The 14548-nt window shown below is 40.2% G+C and overlaps 1 protein-coding gene across 4 annotated transcripts in view; it reads left to right on the top strand.

Annotated features, from left to right (window-relative positions):
- Nucleotides 1-12890, top strand: part of LOC111143975 (sulfatase modifying factor 1) — a 101687-nt gene extending 88797 nt beyond the window's left edge. For 3 of the 4 annotated variants that reach the window (XM_022498019.1, XM_022498017.1, XM_022498016.1), the window contains 2 exons: nt 1592-1651; nt 11741-12890. In XM_022498019.1, coding sequence (XP_022353727.1) covers nt 1592-1651; nt 11741-11851 — 171 coding nt within the window. In that variant the 3' untranslated portion in view covers nt 11852-12890. The remainder of the gene's footprint in view (nt 1-1591; nt 1652-11740) is intronic. The other variant, XM_022498018.1, reaches the window with a different exon arrangement.
- The last annotated feature ends 1658 nt before the right edge of the window (nt 12891-14548 follow it).

Below are 14548 nucleotides of genomic sequence, written 5' to 3'. Positions count from 1 at the left end.
CTCACTTAGAGTTTGCCCGTTTCTCACCGCCGAAAGTTTATTAGCGTAGCATTAAGCATTTAAGGCCCTGGAAATACGGGGGCCCTGCCGTGGAATGAAGAATAGCCAGTGGCTTGGCCTGTGACCCTTTCTAAAGACCTGGAAGTGCTTAGAAAACATGAACTTCTGCCCACGTAGTTGACATTTGCAGGTTAGTATGTTCGCCAGGCTTGGAGAAAACGTGGCTCTGCCACTTAGTCTGAGCCCTTGACTCTAGGTAGTTGACAAGAGAAAGAAAACTAAGATAGGTGGCATTGTTCGAATTTGTCTCATTTTCAGGAGACAGAAAAGCAGGCAGCTGCATGATTAATTGACTTTTTGCCTAACAAAGGAAAAGCTCAAAAAAAAAAAAAAAAGTCCTTGTAAGCCCCCAAACTTGCCATATGTGGTTCTGGTTTGTAGGAGGTTATTGGTACTTCTCAGATGTTCTTTGCATGACTCATCTAATGTTGAGGCCCTTATGCTGGCAACTAACGTTTTAGGATGTTCATTTGCAGTGCACTTTTATCGAAAGCCCTCCCTAGAAAAAAGAGCCTTGTGTCTTGGCTGCCTGTTTCAGGCTTCAGTTTCCGTTATGGTGGTAGCCACGGTTGCTTCTTGTCCCCTTGTCAGCATTGCCCAATTTCCTACATTCCTGGTCTCTAAACGGGTAGCATAATGGAGTGGAGCCAGACTGCCTGGGTGTGAATCCTTATTCTGCCACTTGCTGATCTTACCTCAGAACTTGGTATGGAGAGGGGTGCCTGGCTGGCTCAGTGGGTGGAGCATGTGACTCTTGATCTCGGGGCTGTGAGTTCAGGCCCCATGCTGGATGTAGAGATTACTTAAAAATAAAATCTTAAAGAAAAAAAAAAGGAAGTTATGGCGATTACATGGGTTAATATTCACATCCATGCTTGGTTCATAGCAGCACTATGTAACTTGTTTTGAAAAGGATAAACTGTATTCCGTAACTTGATTGTGGTAGTGGTTACATGCCTATACATTTGTCAAAACTCATCAGATGTGTGCATTTAAAAATGATTAAAAAGATTAAAGTTCATTGTATGTAAATTATACCTCAATCAGCCTGACCCCCATTTTTTTTTAAAGATAAAAAGCAAAATCCTTCGGTCAACAAAGGGTTTATTAGGTGCTGCACAGTGGGATTACAAAAACATAATTCAGAAGGTGAGCCAGTCCCCTTAAACAAGACAGTTGTTATGCTGCATAAACTCGCTTATCAGCGTGAGGTGATAGCAGAGATGCTGCTAAGCAGCTTATTAGTCATCTAGGTGAGAAATGCTATTACCGGGTTCAGAAGGGGGATTGTTGCTGCAGTCTCAAAGATTTCACCAAAGTGGAAACCTGAGGCGGACCGTATAGCCTGGGTAAGATTTGGAGAGGTGGGCATTTGGAAGGGTGCACGGGTGCAGATTCAGGGCCCAGGGGCAGAAAAACATGGGGAGAGTAAAGGCAGATATGAAAGAACTAGTTGGACTAAAATGAACTCTCCGCCAGTCGATGAGGAACATCTGTGCTTTCTGGACTGATGCATCCTCTTCATCCACAGAAAGGCCCTCCTTCTGGAAAAGACCGGGTGAAGAAAGGTGGATCCTACATGTGCCATAAGGTAAGTCAAGTCATTAAACTGCATTAAACTCCAGTGTAAACATTAGCCCTAAAATACCCCCCATTCACTTCTGCTAATACATACCTACCCTCATCAAAGTAAAACAAAACAAAACAAAAAACATCTTTCCAGATTTGGATATGGGACATGGGGAAAAGAAGCAGAGGTTGTGAATAATCTCTTGTTAACCAATTTCCATCTGTTAAATCTTGACCCTTTGAGAGACCTTTATTGTCCTGTAAACCAGGGTGGCTGTATACTCTTTCCAGCATGTCTGTCTGGAAGTACACCCTTCATTATTTGAGATTTCTGTAAATTTCGGGATCCTCTGTTGAGATTAAGGTGAGAGTTGGAAGAGGAGGGTGGATTATGGTATACTGGGATGGAAACATCACAAACGTTCTAGGTATAATGTATGTGGTTTATGAAATAAGCATCAGTCTCAGAGTGTGTCTGCTCTTTGGGCTGATTTCAGTGTCAGAACTGGTTGTTCTTGGGTAATCAGTGTGAGTTGGTGTTTCATGAGTAAAATTTTTGAGGAGTTTGGAAATTGAGTACCACCTCTCCCTTTTTTCTTTAAATCATGTATTTTTAGTATCTTCAACACTTCAGCTTCTTTCTATCCCTATGCAAAGATGGCATTTTGCAGATGGTTATTACGAGAAGTTTTCCATGGTAATTCAGTTAGACCAGGCAGTTAGAGAATTAAAACAACCTATAGGGGCTTCACATTAAGTGACTAATTTGACAGTGGGTGTATTATCAAATTTTACCTTAAGACAGTGGTTTTCAAACTTTATTGCACATTAGAATCATCTGGGATCTGTATAAAAGACCAATGCCTATTCCCCCCTCATCTCATTTTGATTTCTCTGGAGTGTGGCCTGGGCATCAGGATTTTAAGGGTCTCGGGGGTGAAAATATACTGCAAAAATTGGAAACCACTGGTCTAAAGAGAATCTCTGTAGATAATGTGTGTGTCTTCTGTATTTCTTTAAAAATTTTAATCCCGGGGTGCCTGGGTGGCTCAGTGGGTTAATGCCTCTGCCTTGAGCTCAGGTCATGATCCCAGGGTCCTGGGATGGAGCCCCACATCGGGCTCCCTGCCGAGCAGAGAGCCCGATGTGGGGCTCCATCCTAGGACCCTGGGATCATGACCTGAGCGGAAGGCAGAGGCGTTAACCCACTGAGCTACCCAGGCACCCCAATAAATAAAATATTTTAAAAAAATTTTTAAATCCAGTTATTTAAGTGGAAGTTCATATTTGAGTTTACTTTATGCTTTACATCCACATTTATGATAAGATGTAGGCAAATTTATCTTTACAATTCTAATTTTAATTTGAAATTAAAAGCATTGCCCTAGGTCATCCCGGTACTTTTAAAGGTTTTTTTGTTTTTTTGTTTTTTTAAGATTTTATTTATTTATTTGACAGAGAGAGAGGGAACACAAGCAAGGGGAGTGAGAGAGGGAGAAGGCCTCCCTTCTGAGCAGGGAGCCTGATGTGGGCCTCGATCCCAGGACCCCAGGATCATGACCTGAGCCGAAGGCAGATGCTTAATGACTGAGCCACCCAGGTTCCCCATCCCAGCACTTTTAAATGTTCACATACATATTAGTCTGTAGCTAGGGAAATAGACTTTTGCTAGGGAAATAGACTTCCATGAAAAACAGGTAAATTTCTTTTTGCAGAATAGAATATCACAACTTTAATTACCACCAGTTGTATTTCTGACATATGACACTTTTAAAAATTGAGAATCCATTTACTCTGTAAGATTTGAGGACCAGAAGAATTTTCCTCAAGAAAATAGAGAAAATGATGCTTATAAAAAACATTTTAAAGCATGAACACTAAAAGTATTCTATTGTTGTGCATATGAATGTGTTTACCTTAACATTTCATATTTTTTGCTTATTTTAAATCTGTATTTTCATAAGCTCCCCAGCTTATTCTTTTAAAATATCTTTTAACCTAATATATGTTATTAATAAATACATTTACATGATCTAATTGGCTTATCTTGTGTTCTGCGACCTTTGTAAACTCAGCTATACTAGTAATGTTTTTGTAGCTTCTTTTGGTTTTTCTACATTGGTGGTTATAGCATCTGTGAATATAGACAATTCTACTTCCTTTAAAATCTTTTTAATTACTTTTTCTTGCTCTATTGCATTGGCTAGAACCTCCAATATAGTATTGAATATGAATGGTAAGAACAGACATTCTTACCTCATTTTTGATCATAAGGGGTTAAACATTTTTTAAAAATTAGCTGTAGTGTTCTTGGAGATATTCTTTGTAAGTCCAAGGAAGTTTCTCTCTATTCCTAGCTTTTTGTGAGTTTTATCAGAAATGGATGTAAATTTGCTGGATGCCTTTTCTGCAGCTGTTGAGATGTTTATATGGTTTTTCTTTTTCAGTCTGTCAGTATGGTAAATTACATTAATAGATTTTCAGTTTTCAAATGTTAAACCATTTTTGCCTTCCTAGACTGTGCTTGCTTAGTTATTATGTATTAACCTTTTTGTATGTTTTGGATTCGGTTTGTTAAAATATTGAGCATTTTTGCATATACATTCATGATGGATATTGGTCTGTTGTTTTCTTATCTAGTTTTGGTATCATTGTATTGCTGTTTTTAGATATTGAATTGGGAAATATTCCCTCATCTTGAATTTTCTGGAACAGTTCATGTAGAATTAGTAGTATTTCTTATTTAAATGCTTGGTAGAATTCCCCCAAGGAAACCATTTAGGAGTAGAGTGGTAACCATAAGTTTAATTTAGTTAACAGGGTTATGCAAATATCTCTTTCTTCTTGATTAAGCTCTGGGAGTTTGTGTCTTTTAAGGAATTTGTTCATTTCAACTGAATTGTTGAATTTATTGGCATAATCCCTGCCTTTCTATTGGCCGTTTGTACCATATACACTTAATGTGGTCATTGATATTGCTAAGTTTAAATTTGACATCTTGATATTTGTAGTCTTTTTTGTCTCATCTGTTCTTTGTTTCCTTTTCTCTCACTTCTTTAGTTAAGCATCTTTTATCACTCCATTTTCTGTCCTTTGGCTTATTACCTAAAACTCTTTGTTTTAAAATTTTCGGGGTTCATTTAGAGCTTATATTATGCATCTTTAGCTTTTCTTAATCTGCTTGAAAGATAAGTTTTAATTTAGTCATGCACAGAGTGATGAAGAGAGTATTCCAGAAGAGAGAATAGCAGAGTAATAAAACAGTGGGATCCATAGGATTTTCCAGAAAAAAACATTAGCTCTAGGATCTTCATCAAGCTAGTTGCAGATGATGTAGATATTTAACATCAGGCTGGTATTTCAGTTTTGTTTTTTTTTTTTAAATAAGGAGTCAACTAATGAACTAACTAGAGAGGCAGAATCCTTGAAATGATTCTTATAGCATAGGTAAAAATCAGTAAAAGAAAGGAAATCTATATAAAGGAAAAATGTAATTTATTTTGAAAAAAATCACCTTGCTTAAAAGGTGACTTAACTTTTGATCATGGACCAGGGCTAGCTTGCATGACTAACATAAGCCCTGACGGTTATTTGTAACTTGTTTAAAGTCCGTCCAAAGTACGGCTTCGATAATGAGAAGAGAGCACAGGAAGAAAAACTAGCGACAACATGGCATTGGGTTAAGAGCCCAGACTCTTAAATGGGATCGAAAAAGCTGTAATTGTGGATCTACTGCCTATAGAAGGTGATCCTAGACACACTATTAGCATCATCTCTGTGCCTCAGGTTTTTGTATGTATACAGTGCAGATGCTAATACTTACCTCAGATGATTATTAGGAGGATTAAGTGAGTTAATACATGTGAATTTCTTAGAACATTACGTACAGTAAGTACTCAAGAAATACTAGCTGTTGTTCTTGAATACTGTTAGACTAATCCCTGTGGGATCTTTAACCCAACCTATAACATGAAGGAAATCCTCACCTTCCTTCCTTCCATTTTACACCAAGATTATTAAGAAAGGAGTTGATCTAGTGTCAGTAGCAAGAGCAATGGGTGTGAAATTGAGAACCCCAGGTTCTGCTGTGTGATTTTATATAATGATTTTTTTCACAATGAGCTACACTTTCCTTAAAACTTCCCTTTATCCCTGGAAGTCTTCTTCTCATAAAAACCATCTTGCTGTCCCACTTTGACTTCAGAGCCCCAAGGCTGGTAAGTCATTATCTTAAATGGATTGTTCCTGAGTCCAGGATCACTTTCTTAGTGAAGTTATTGAGATCAGTTTCATTTAGTAATTATCCATTTTGATGAAAAAGGGCTAAAATGGGCCCTTCCCACTATCCATGTTCTTAATTAGTAAAATGACCCATATTTTAGCCACTCAAAGACCTAACATCATTAGTAACCATTTTGGGTAGTAAAAGTAGAGCTGGAAAAAAAGAAAAAGCAATGAGGACATTTAAAATCAGGCCATTTACCTTTTTAATTATGTGTTCTATTAGTTGCCCATTATTGGAATTGAAAATGAACTACTTATTAATAAATGTTTGCTGAGTGAAAGAGTTCATTTGAAATGGAATGATGATGTGAATTGACTCTCTTATGGTGGTCCTGACCTCCCACCTTTTAACTCATGATGAGACTTGCTTTTTAGGGTTTAGTTCTACACAGTCGTTTATGCTAATGGAAGGTTTAGGGTCTGCTGTGATCTCGTAAAGGAATAGCTGTTTTTGTTGTCACTGATTTTAAGCTTTTATTATTTTACTAAAAAAAAAAATTCAATGTGTAAAAATCAGAAAATAAATAATAAACATAAAAATGACAATAAAAACCACTCATCCTGCTTCCTAAGTAAACTGTCCTTAGTATTTTGCCCACATTTATTAGTGCATTCTTGTTTCTTTTCTCCCCCAGATGGAATTATTTTCTGTGTGCCAAGGTATTCAAATATGGTTATGGCAAAAATCTCTTACATGTTATGGATCTCTTTCCTACTGTCTTACATCACAGCTGCCTCACAATCCTTCTGAATATGGTCCTCCAGTCGGGCACCGTTTCTCTGAGTTGTTACAGCCTGAATTTTGTGGCATATGAGCAGCATCTTATTTTAAAATCTTTTTTTAATTTAATTTGAGAGATAAGTTGCATATAGAAATATGCCATCCAACAAAGACCTTAGTCCTATGCCTTAGTTACCAGAGATAGTCCTCATCTTTCCCATTTATGTAGCAAATAACTTCTGTGTGTAGGTAGCCCTTGAACATCGCAGTAGCTGGGGCACCAACTCCCCATGCAATCAGAAATCCACATAAAACTTTTAACTCCCCCAAAACTTTTCTGATAACCTTCTGTATACTGTAAACCTTATCGATAACATAAACAGCTGATAAACACGTATTTTGTATGTTTTATGTATTATATACTGTATTCTTATAATAAAGTAAGCTAGAGAAAAGAAGATGTTAAAATTATAAGGAGAAGAGGAAATACAGTGCTTTACTGTATCTTTTTTAAAAAAATGCATGTAAATGGACCTGGTGCAGTTCGGACCCATGTTGTTCAAGGCTCAACTGTAAATCCACATTCAGATACTGGCAGTGTTATCTCTCCAACAGAAGCTATTTAAGACCTGTGGGGAAGCTGGCTAATGCTTTTTTTGTTGTTGTTTGTTTTTAAAGATTTTATTTATTTATTTGACAGAGAGAGATCACAAGCAGGCAGAGAGGCAGTCAGAGAGAGAGGAGGAAGCAGGCTCCCCACTGAGCAGAGAGCCTGATGCGGGGCTCGATCCCAGGACCCCGAGATCATGACCTGAGCCGAAGGCAGCAGCTTAACCCACTGAGCCACCCAGGCACCCCTAATGCTTTTGTTTTAATGAGGAAGCAGATTAACCCCAAAATGTCAGTAAGACAGTCAACGTTAGTTTCTATAATTAAGAGTGTTGTGTTCATTATATATTTCTGAAGATTCCTTTTATTTATTTGAGAGAGAGACAGAGCACACAAGCAAGGAGAAGGGCAGAAGGAGAGGGAAAAGCAGACTCCCCACTGAGCAGGGAGCCCGACGTGAGGCTTGATCCCAGGACCTTGAGATCATGACCTGAGCTGAAAGACAGAGGCTTAACCGACTGAGCTACCCAGTTGCCCCTGTTGTGTTCATTATAAAGTAACAGTTACAATAACTTCCACGTGGCCAATGCTTTACTTTTTTTATGTAAAGATAAGATGAAGCATTTTGACATTATTTCATTAATAGCCCCATTTCATCAACAGGGGAATAGAGTCAGAAAGTTTTTGCCTAAGGTTAAATAGCTGAAGAGTCTTGGATTTTGCTCTTTCTGGTGAGTAAATTAGCACAATGGTTGTCACGATTTCCATTTGTATCAAGCCCAAATTCTTTCTGTTGAGAAGATTGCCTGTAATGTAACACCATCCTATTTTATCTACCCATGTTTCCTGCTTTTTATCACTTACTGTCTTTGTACAGTGATTACTTTTGCCTGGAATTACTGTTCTCTAAATCTTTTGGGCAACTCACCTGGCACCACCTCAGAGAGGCCTTTCTAGGCTGCCTTGTCTAAAGTAGCCACATACTCACTCCCACTCCTCTCTCCCTATTTTACTTTCTTCCAAACTGACCACTCTCAGAAACAATCTTGAATTTATCGGTTTATTTGTTCTCTGATTAATCCCTGTTGAATGTAAGCTTTCTGATGACAGGTGGATTTCTGTCTTGTTCTACCTTTTATCCCTCATGCCCAGAATAGCATCTAACATGTTGTAACATCTCGAATATTTAATGAATAAATAAACTGTGCTCTGACATGATCAGGCTATGGCCTTCCTATCCCCTTAACTTGCCTGAGTTTTTTCATTTTCATGCCTCTGATGTCATTGTTTTCTCTACTTAATATACCTTCTTTCCTCCTTTCTAAATTCTATAAAAGACTTCTACCCAAACTGCAGCTCTTGGGTCTCATAGCATCAGCAGCACCTAGAAGCTTGTTAGAAATGTGAATTCTTGGACTGCACACCGGATTGACTGAGTCAGAATCCTTGGGTGTGTGGCCTAGGAGTAGGTTCTTTTTTTTTTTCTTTTTTTTTTTTTTAAGATTTTATTTATTTATTAGAGAGAGAGAGAGAGAGAGCAAGCACAGGCAGACAGAGTGGCAGGCAGAGGCAGAGGGCGAAGCAGGCTCCCTGCCGAGCAAGGAGCCCAATGCGGGACTCGATTCCAGGTTGCTGGGATCATGACCTGAGCCGAAGGCAGCCACTTAACCAACTGAGCCACCCAGGCGGCCCCTAGGAATAGGTTCTTAAGCTGTTCAGGCTATTCAAGTCCGAAGACCACTGCCATAATCCTGTAAATCCAGCTATGGCCAAGGTTTGCCTTCTATAAGTCTTTCCAAAGTCTTTTCTAAAGACTTTGACCTTCTACAAGGGACCATTCCTTTACCTGAGTTAATAAAAACCTCAGAATCTTTTAACCCTAGCATGTTTTATAGCTGTCTGATGTGTTGTCATTGTTCCGTCAGCCAGCCTGTGATGTCCAGCAGGACAGGACCGTGCCCACGGTCAGGCTTCCTCTATGGGTGTGCACAGCAGGCAATCAGGAGATGCTTGTTTGTTTTTTGTCATGTGTGGTACAGTTATGGAACAAGAATGTCCATGTCTGGATGCTTGCCTGCTCGGGAACTCGGTTTTTGCTCCAGTGTAGAATTCACTATGCACACTTGGTAGCATGGGGCCCTGGATTATCCACTGGCATTCTAGGCTGGAAACACCAGAGCACTATTGCTTCACAGCATCTGGGTGAGTGGGGTCTATGTGGAATGAGGCGGCTGCTGCTGCTGCTGCTACTTCTTCTTTTCTTTTTTTTTTTTTTTTAAGATTTATTTATTTGAGAGAGAATGTGTGAGTACATGAGTTGGGGGAGGGGCAGACGGCAAGAATCTCAAGCAGACTCCCTGCTGAGTATGGAGGCTGATGTAAGGGTAGATCCTCCAACCCACGAGATCTTGATCTGCCCTGAAACCAAGAGCTGGATGCTTAACCGACTGTGCCACCCACGCGCCTCTGGGATGAGGCTGCTGCGTCCTCCTATGGGATGACCTCTAGTCATTTTAGGGCTTCCATTGCACGGCAGGCACCGGTCGTGTAGCAGATGCCATCAGTTTTTTCATTATTTCAGGCGTACTCTTTATTCATCTTCCTCTGCCTGAATAGTGATAATATATTATATTCCTCACTGGCCACAGGGAAAATGAGAAAATTGGTTGCTATTGTTTCACTATCTGTAGAAGACAAACCACTATGTCTTTCTTTTTATGGTGGATGTACTCCAGACAATTTCTGTGGCAGTTTTAGAGATAATTTCTATGAAGATTAGAAGCACTCAACTTCTGTGAGAAAAAGAATAAGAGTTAAGGAAAAAATAAAAACAGCCTCTTTCAGACAGACCTATTTTCCCCTCCACAAAGGATCTCTCCTTCATGAGTCCCAAAGTTACTCTACGTGATTCTTTGTGCAGTTTCTTTAACCGCCTTAACAGGGACTTTGGTTTCACTGGGTCACCTCAACATTAATGCTCATGCTACACTGGGTAACTACTTTATTTTCATTCTCTGTTATTTTGTGTCAAAGTACCATCCTAGGATAGAAGAGTGCCATGTGTGGTTGTTTTGGGGATACGGCAAGTTTTGATGTAAATTCAGTAATCTGTGGTTATTCACTGAATATCTACTTGGGGGCCAGTGGTAAATCTTGCTTTCTTACCCGGGCAAGTAGGCATGTCCCTGCAGGACAGATGTGTTGGGGTTGGGAAAGAAGCATGAGATGTGCTGTCTTTCCGTCTAGGTGTATAGAATTTTGCTACAGAGGCAAGCGCTCTGCCAGACAGAGCTGGGCTTGAATTCCACTTCCCTCAACAACTATGTCATCTTGGATAACCCATTTAATTTCTCTGGGCTGTTCTGATTCGATGAAATAACACCTGCAGTGCCTTGCATCCCTGGCGTGTGCTAGGCACTCAATGTCTGTGTCTGTTTGTGCTCAGGTATGTATATGTTCTCTGCTCCTAGAAAATAAAACATCTCTCATACAGTAATGTATAGCTTTATAGCTAATCCAAGAGCAATGTATTTCTTTTTTTTTTTTTTTTTTAAGATTTTATTTATTTGAGGGAGAGTCTATAAAGAAGGGCAGGGGCAGCTGGAAAGGGAGAAGTAGATTCCGTGCTGAGCCAGGAGCCCGATGTGGGGCTTGATCCCAGGACCCTGAGATCATGACCTGAGTGAGAGTCAGATGCTTAACCGACTGAGCCATCCAGGCGCCCTCCCCTCAAACTAACATATTTCAAAAAATGTTTTTTACAGCCTTTTCTACTCTTTATGTTCCTAGGCTTGCTGTTTAATTTTTGCTCCTCTGTTGAATATTAAATAATATCTTAATGTTGTTCATAACTAATATTTTCTCAATTGCTATTTAGCTTTATTATTTGGTTTAATGTCATGTACTCTAAATGTAAAAATAACTTTTCAAATTAGGAAAGTAATATATACTTATCATAGGAAATTTGAAACTCCATTGCTCAGATGTAACTATTGTTTGCATTGTGCATTTTGAATCTGCAGTCTTTTTTTCTTTGACAGATGTAATTATATAGCTTGCAATCACACCACACACACAGTTTTGTATTCTGACTTTTCATTTAACAGTGAATCATGAGAATTTCCTGTGTCATTAAGTATTACATAAAAACATGGCTTTTAAGGGTTGCTTAGTAATCTCACATGTGGATGAGCATAACTTCTGTAGTCATTGCTTGTTACATGGGTTTTCTTTACTGTTCTAAATAATGCTGGCACTAACATCTTTACACCATAGTTTCTAAGGTAAACATTGGATTTCATGTGGTGAACTCTGAGTGTGCGGCCCTTTCCAAAACATATGTGCTGACTGGGTGTTTTGTGTGTGTGGCGGGGGGGGGTGCTGTCTCCCGGTGGTCACGCCTTCCCTGGAGCTTCTGCTTGGGTATAGCATGAATCTGACAGTTGAGACCCTTTCACGAGTCTGAGAACACTCACCTTTCTCTCTGTCTCTGGCCAGTCCTACTGCTACAGGTACCGCTGTGCTGCTCGGAGCCAGAACACGCCGGACAGCTCGGCTTCCAACCTGGGGTTCCGCTGTGCCGCTGACCGTCAGCCCACCATGGGCTAAGAGCTGAGATGAGCCTTCCCAAATCCAAGATGTTGTGTCTGACCTGCCCTTGGCTTTCCTCAGAATGTTGAACGACCTCGAGTGAAGAATTCCCACTCTGAGGGGGGTTTCATACCCGCCCAGTGGCCAAAGGAACCGCTTTGCGAGACCAAATCGCTGACCTGCGTCAGCCCACTTGCTTTATTGTGTGGCGCATTTCTGGAGATCATCGCTGTGCTTACTTTGGACAGTCTTTGAAAGGGGAAGTGGGTGGAGGAGACCCTGAGTGAAACTTTGGAAGGCATGTGTTCTTCCCTGGCTGTGCCACAGGGGCTAGACCTCAGGGTCCCACACTTGACCTTCCGGAGCCTCGGTGACCTCCTCTGTCCAGTGAGGGGATGCGCGGCATGACCTCTGAGGCCTTCTCCAGCTCACAGAGTCTATGCGTATATCAGAGTCTATTGTGGTTTCATAGTAAGAGTTTATGACAGATGATTTTTTTAGCTATTTTTTTCCATGTGTGAACTTGGGTGATACTAATCATGTAAAATAAGAGGTCCCTTATGTATTATTTTGAGAAAAGGATGGGATGGTGGAAAAGGTGGTGGTGATGAGTCTTTATATTCATACTGCACTTTGTGTTTTCAAGGAAATCGGTGTCTTTTACATTGTCAGGATGAATCCCACATGGGCTCCTGGTGGTGTGCTCAAGTTCAGCACTGAACATGCAGGAATGTCTGTGGGGTGACTCTACCGTGCTTTATCTTTTAACATTAAGTGCCTTTGGTCTGGGGGGGTGGTTAGAAGCCCTTCACCCGCCTCTCCCCAAAGCCTTTGGTGAATGTGAAATGTGTACTACACGAAGAAACCTGTTTAATGCTAGATGGAGAAGAGGAACAAGAACTTTGAATGAACTCTCTTCAGGGTGTCCAGTATTTTATAATAGGGAAGTAGGAAATCTTGTTGATTGTGGAATATCAGATGCTCTGAATCATGCACTATGTCGAATAAACTGGTATCTGCTCAAGCAGGCTTCACTCTCCTTTTGTTCCCCTCCACTGTGTTGTTTTCTTTTAAGGAAATGTCTGTGATGCATATGTGTTTTATTTGCTATAAAGCTTTCATGTCCATTAGCTACTTGATAACTTTGATGTGTGGGCAGTTTGTGGGAACTTTTATTCCAGAAAGCCAGGCTATTTGGCCGGGAACCTTATTATAACCCTGCTTCTTTGTGCCTCGATAGATGAGGCAGAGGCAAGGGCATGACCTTGGTTGGTGGCCCAGTAAAGCCTGACAGCTGCTTCACGTGTAGGAGAGCACCTTGTTGTAGAACGATGGCTTTTAACCAGATGCCCCTGTCATTAGGAGCCCAGCATGATTCCCTGGTCCTTGAAGACCCCTAAGACGTTTCTAGCACATCGTTTGAAACAAATGGCTCATTTTATGTTGGTTGTTCAAAAATTAAGTCAGATAATATTCATGAGTATTCAGCCAACGCTTGATTGCTACTTTTGTGCATGGCCTGCTAACATTAAAATATTTCTCTTGAAAAAAAAAACAAAAAACAGTGGTGTTGCTGGGGCGTTCAGCTACATTTGTTAATCTGTCATTTTGTGGATACAAAATGTTTCCCTGCAAACTTTTACCAACTGATAATAAATTCCAGGCAAAACAAACAAAAATTTCATTTGCTTAATTGAAAAAGCTAAGTGTAAAAACCAAGGTATTTTATTCTTAATGCAGTTTTTGTTTTTACTTGTTACCTCCCACCTGCTTGTATTTTTTTTTTTTTAACATGGTTATATTTTTAGTGTGTATGTTTGGATTCTTCTCTTGTTAATGAATGTGATATAGCATAAATATTTTGGGGTGTGTTTTGGCTTAGTCTTCAGAATTGCATTTTTAGCAGCAGCATAATATTGGAAAGCATTTAAGATGAAATCCTAACAAGCTTTCATTTAAGAACCGTATTTCTAGGTAACCAACCAATAAGCACAGGGAACTCGAGACATCCATGACCGCTACACTTGAATACTGTTGCCTCTTGACATGTGAGCAGACCAACAAGATGGCAGTGGAGTAAGTTCAGCTTTAAGGTGGTCCACGCAGTCCGGAAAGACCTCACCTTCTGCCAGACTCCACGCAAAACATAGGGGACATAAGGGAACAAGAAAGTGAGTGGCAGAGCACTTGAAACTTACAGAATTTTGTAACTAGAGCATTAACAAAAATAATGACTATCCTATGACCTTAAATCTCCAATGGCACTTACAGCCAGCCTCCTAGCCAGTCAGCCCTTTGCAGACTTACACCTTTGGGGTTCCTTCTTCGTTCTCCGAGATACAAGTCCTGGAAGACACTGCTTTTCATGGAGGCCCCTTCAAAAGTCAAAATCTGGGACTCAGTCAGTTGAACATCCCACTCTTGGTTTCGGCTCAGGTCATGATCTCAGGGTTCTGGGGTCTCCCTGCTGAGCAGGGAGCCCGATTGTCTCCCTCTCCCTGTGCCCCTCCCCCTGCTCCCTCTCACTCCCTCTCTCTCTCTCTTAAAAAAGTAAATCTTAAAATCAAAATCTGACTGGGGTGTGTACTTCTTCATTGCTCATCTTTTAAGAGGTGTGGGCAGTGTCTTCATAACATCTTTATCTGTACCCTCAGCTTTTCAGAGAGCTTAATTAATGTGGTGGAAGGTGTCGCGATTCTTTTTCTTTTTTTAAAA

Source organism: Enhydra lutris, unplaced genomic scaffold, assembly GCF_002288905.1.
Source record: "Enhydra lutris kenyoni isolate GAN:26980312 unplaced genomic scaffold, ASM228890v2 scaffoldscaffold10, whole genome shotgun sequence".
NCBI classification, from domain to species: domain Eukaryota; kingdom Metazoa; phylum Chordata; class Mammalia; order Carnivora; family Mustelidae; genus Enhydra; species Enhydra lutris.
Note: the sequence above shows the minus strand (reverse complement) of the source record. Positions and strands in the feature narration are given on the sequence as shown.